A 5251-nucleotide genomic window follows, 5' to 3' on the forward strand; every position below is an offset into this window, starting at 1 on the left:
ACTATCAGTTTCAAAATTTGTGAACTGACAACAGATCAAGAGCATGTTTTTAGTTAGGTAGATAGGTTCACCTCAGTAAGCATACAGAGAAGGAATATAACACCACGTATATTGTGTGGATACTTCCAGTTTCATTGTATGTCTGCAGTTACCCTAATGATACTGACAAAAAATTTGAAGACGACCTTGCCTATGGTTTCTACTCCATCAAGCAGCTAAAAAACCCATTTCTGTTACATGGAAATAACAGAATTGTTCATGCACTGGCTGTTATTGAAAGCTGTACAAGGCAGGTTTTCACATGAGTGACACAAAAATTTCAGCTGTTGCTGCCCCAGCTTTGCAGGGGTGATTGCTATTTGCCCACAGTCAGAAGACCAGTTAATTTGCTTTCTATCAGTACTGTGTGTTGGTCACATGAAAAAGTTGCCTTCTGGGTTCAAATTGCTCATGCTTGGGTAAAAAATAAATAGAACTACTCAAACTTATTTTTTCCTTGTGTTACTTCTTTCATCTCCAAGCCATTTTGAGTGATAGGAGACAGTATTTCTCAGAAATACATTCCATACAATGGGGGTTCCTCTCTCACTCCATAGCAATTCTGAGCACCCCATGCCTTATGTGAAGGAACTTGGAAGGGATGTTTTATATTTGGTTTTGGTTTGTTGTTGCTTTATTTCAAAGCATCATTCTGCAGCTAGTTGAGAGATAAGTTGTTGCTTTATTTTAAAGCATCATTCTGCAGCTAGTTGAGAGATAATTGCCTTTTTCCCAAATGGAGTACAGGCAGGATGTTTACCAACTATGATTAGTCACAGACTGATCTACTTAGCCCAGAAGAGAAATGACAGTTTTTAACCACAAATTCTTCACAGCTTAGAAGACTTGCCCAACATTGTTCTGGGAATCTATGCATCATTAAAAGGCACTGCAGAAGACACACAGGTCGCATATTACCATCTGTCCTTCCCAAAGGAAAGAAAAAGAAAAGCCACCCTTTGGATTTTAACTCATTCTCTGTGCTAGTTATAATACAAAGTTGCAGTAATTATACTGCCAAATGGCATCCACACTTCTAGGGTTTTCAGGCAAAAAGATAGACAAGAACAAGGAAGAACGACTGAAAAATGCAGCAGTAGGACTATGCTAGAATTTGACAGGTTTTTCAAAGCTAAGGCTGCCTGCCACTTCAGTGGGAGCTGTATTTGGAACACAGCTGTGTTTTTGTAGCTGACTTGTTTACGAGACCATGAGTGAAGCTGGATATGCAGCCAGGCAGCCAGCATCACAGTCAAATACCTTGAGGACTTTTGGAGAAGAAAAGCATGCTCATTTATATGCTTTTTTGTCTTTCACAGCATTCAGAACAGAGCTGCCTGTCTCTGCATGAAGCTGTAACATGCACACTTTGATATTGTTAAAGGCAAAGCATTCTTCCCATTTAATAGAAAGGCTCAGCTTTGAGAGATGAGATAGATCAGGGCTAAGGATTTCTGAAGGAGTTTTGGCCCATGATTTGCTATTATAAGCAGACAAGGTAAGTAGAAGTGACATTACCTGTGTCATAGTTATCACTAGGGTGAGATGTTTCATCCATTTCTTCACCATTTGGTTCATTTTCCATATTCAGATTTTTCAGCTGTACTAACTCCAGAAATCTCAGAGCTGTTTCTGCCAACAATGCTATGTTTTCTGCAAAGCAAAACATTTCAGTTAAGAACTGTTCTACTTTGCCAACTTACATCAGTCTGATGATCCCTCTGATGAGTTTATAGCCACTGACAATACCAGTCATGATGGGCAAATAGGATTGAAATTACACAACATGCACTGGCCAAACCCCTTCTGTTGACCCCCAGCAAAGCTACCAAGTCCATAAAATCACTTAGTACTTTTGTCATGTGAACAAGTGGAAAAGTTTTCATTATACTAAATGTAACAAAGACTAATTGAATGCTTCTAGAACTATCCCTAAATGCCACCTAATCTCAGCCTAGGGACTAAGTAACTTGACAGAACATAAAGGTCCAATAGCCCGAATTAACTAACACACCCAGGAGGCAGACAAAGTAACAACAAACCTCCACACCAGGATAGTATCCTAGGGAATAACAGCAAGTAACCCTGGAATCCACTTTTAGAACATTTGTCACCATATCGTTCCACACAATTTGGCACTGTTCTGCACCAATTGGAAGCTGCTGAAGCAACTCAGGCTACATTATATGGGTCAGGCCACTGCTAACACAGGAATGATAACATCAAGGCAGAAGTCCCATTTAAGCAGCTGTTCAGTGTTGTCCAAGACAACAGCAGCCTGCTAATGGAGCCTATCCATGGCCAGATTAAATCCTCTAAGTCACCAGTCTGACCACTTCCCAAAAGTGTACTATAGCAACAGAAGTTAACTCAGCTAGACTACCTTTAAATACAACAATGTGGCTTTTTTAATTTGAAAGGTAAATTGATCAAGGTGACCAAAAGCAATTAGTTCTAATCATTAAAGTCTTTAACAATTAGTTTTATCAGTTTACTTAGTAAATGAAAGAAGAACATCACCTGAGACATTTTCAACTGAAATCTACATTTAAAACTACAAAAAAACCCCAAAACCAAAACAACACACCTGATAACATGCTAGTCATAGCAAATAAGGTAAATAGCAAATATGGGCATGACTATAAAGTTTCTTCCTAAACCACAAAGAACTCATATATCTGAATAACATGTGAAGAAAACATCTGCTACAGTATAAGCCAGTCTAATACACAGCAAATGATATAATTTCAGCCCCTGCATATCAAATTTCATTTTGTGGGAAAACATCTGAGGCACAGCAACACACTGATGCTTTAAGTTAGTTTCAAATTTATTCAGTTCAATCAGCCCACTCCAGGTAAACAATCTGAGCTAATGAAATGTCAATTAAGATAAATTAATAAAAGCAGCAAAGGATGGGCACGCTCAAAAACCCTGTTCACATAATTGGCTACTTAAAGACCACTTGTACAACTACTTTTCTTCATTATGCTGTTGCCTATCTAGGGAATAAAGCCAAGGCTGCTTCCCTGAGCACGAGGCTCTAAAGTGTGACCCCTTATCTTAGCTGTGTGCTACATCCAGTCCCTAGCCCAAAGCAGATGTATGCATGCTGCAAGTTGCTTTTACAAGCAAAACTACAGAGAAGAACAGATACTATTTATTTAAAAAGCTAATTCATCCAGCAGAGACCAAACACATTTTGTCAACTATTTAAAAATTCAATAATTTACTTTGGCTACAGATTTACACTGGAAACTCATCTGGTAGTATAAGTCAACTAATTATTAAGTGGCTATCACCACCTGCACTAGTTATCTTAAGTGACTATAGGTACATTTACCTGAAGCTACTTCTGAGACTTCTGGAGAGATTACTGACATAGAAACACCAAGCTAAGTGATGATTTTGTGCAGAAGAGAAAGCAGTTAAGGAAATACAGAAAAGCCCAAGATCTGGAGTTTTGACTGGATGTCCTCTTACCAGCATATGCAAGCCTGACGATGGTGGCTTCATCCTGGGCCAAGTGTGCAATGCCTGGCAGAATGTATTCTGGGTAAATGTTAATGTCATTGCGTGGCACCTCTTTGACGAGAGCAAGAACTTTAGTTAATGTCCTCACAGATTCTGCCCTCACCCTGGGCACAGAGTCGTTGCTGAAATGTAACAGATAAGGAGTAATACGATCCAGAAGAATCTCTACACTTAATCTTGGTGCTAAATGAAGGATCAGTTCCAAAGCAGCCAGTTTTGAATCACAATATTTGAGAGTTTGTAAACAGGAAGTTATCACAGACACTAGAATAACCAGCCCATTCTCTTTTGTCTCTCCCTCGGCCTTCTCTGTGCGATCATGCCCACAGAGATTGTGAATGATGTTGTCCAGATCTTTACGTATGACCAATATACGTTCATCTGCCGACACAAACGTTTCCTTGGCAAACTGAGCCATGTAAGGCTGAAGGAAAGTGTAAAATATTTCAGGAAATGCATTGTTACGTTGCTGTTTCAAATAATCTTCAGCTGCTAAACGTTTATCTGGCTCGCGATGGACCATCTGAGTGACCTTGAGAAGGGCAGAAGTAGGAGGGAGCGGGAGAGAGAGATTAAAGGTTTAGATGTTTGCAATACAAAAACAAACCAAAACCCAAACCCAAACAATAAGCAATCTGTCACCAAAGTAGGTGAAATAAACTACAACCAGACCACACAAATGGTTCTCATGCTGTAGTCCATCCTTACCAGTTCTCTGATACTGCGGTCTTCAATCTTGTTTAGGACTTGATCAGGGGAAAAGAGGCCATTTCTGTAAGCCAAAAGCTGAGATAAATCAAACAAGGGTACACCTTCCGTGAAGAGCTCTGCTATTACACAGCCTGGGAAAAAAAAGGAAAAAGAAAAGGTCAAATATGCCAGAGGATTATAAACAAACACTTTAACTTTCTGTATGTGGACAAGAACAAACACTAAATGACTCAGCTCAATTAAAAATAAGGCAGATGTGTTACCAAATTAATTTGCAGGAGGAGATGGCATCTCAAGCTGCAAAACCTGGCTTTTACACTTGACCCCTGAATATATATCTCGTGTAATTTATTACAAACATGTCAGTGCAAACCCTGGCTTTTACACTTGACCCCTGGATATATGTCTCGTGTAATTTATTACAAACATGTCAACAGCAGAGGAGTTTGAAATTAGGAAGCATGAGGCAGTGACTTCAGACACCTGCCAGCTGGAAAATACATCACCACACACATCACTGTCACACAGAAGAGTGCCAGTAAGTCAGCATGGATCGGGCAGTAGGTCAAAACTAAGCAACACTTCTACAGAAGGTAAAGCAACAACCTCTGCTTCCACAGCTGATGCTGAGAGACAGCATATATTCACTCACACATACAGCCCTTCTGTGTTGTGCACATGACACAAGTTCTCTTCAAAGAACCCACTCCTGCAGTTTGACCCCAATGGTCTCTTTACCAGTCGAGTCTCCTGAAAGTCTGGCTTTAATAGAAGCTTGTAAAATGAAGTAACCATTTCCTTTAAATTCATATTTTCAGTGACTTAAATGGGGGGGAAAAAAAGGGCCAAACTTTTGGCTTTCAAACTGCTCCAGACAAGCCCAAGACTTGCGGCAGGCTCCCACAGTCGAACTCTAACAAGTATTTGCGAGTGGCACCATGACAGGAGATTGCTCAGTTATCTAACT

General features: G+C 39.9%; 1 protein-coding gene across 1 annotated transcript in view; it reads right to left on the reverse strand.

Moving 5' to 3' along the window:
- Nucleotides 1-1557: 1557 nt before the first annotated feature.
- LOC103805268 (phosphoinositide 3-kinase regulatory subunit 4-like) overlaps nt 1558-5251 on the reverse strand; it is a gene marked incomplete at its 3' end in the record, with an annotated part of 4888 nt that continues 1194 nt past the window's right edge. Inside the window, exons 2-4 of the mRNA XM_009077908.1 lie at nt 4282-4415; nt 3523-4105; nt 1558-1692 (exon numbers count right to left, since the gene is read on the reverse strand). Of these exons, the coding sequence (XP_009076156.1) occupies nt 1558-1692; nt 3523-4105; nt 4282-4415 (852 nt within the window). The remainder of the gene's footprint in view (nt 1693-3522; nt 4106-4281; nt 4416-5251) is intronic.

This window comes from Acanthisitta chloris, unplaced genomic scaffold (genome assembly GCF_000695815.1).
Source record: "Acanthisitta chloris isolate BGI_N310 unplaced genomic scaffold, ASM69581v1 scaffold10907, whole genome shotgun sequence".
Classification (NCBI taxonomy): Eukaryota; Metazoa; Chordata; class Aves; order Passeriformes; family Acanthisittidae; genus Acanthisitta; species Acanthisitta chloris.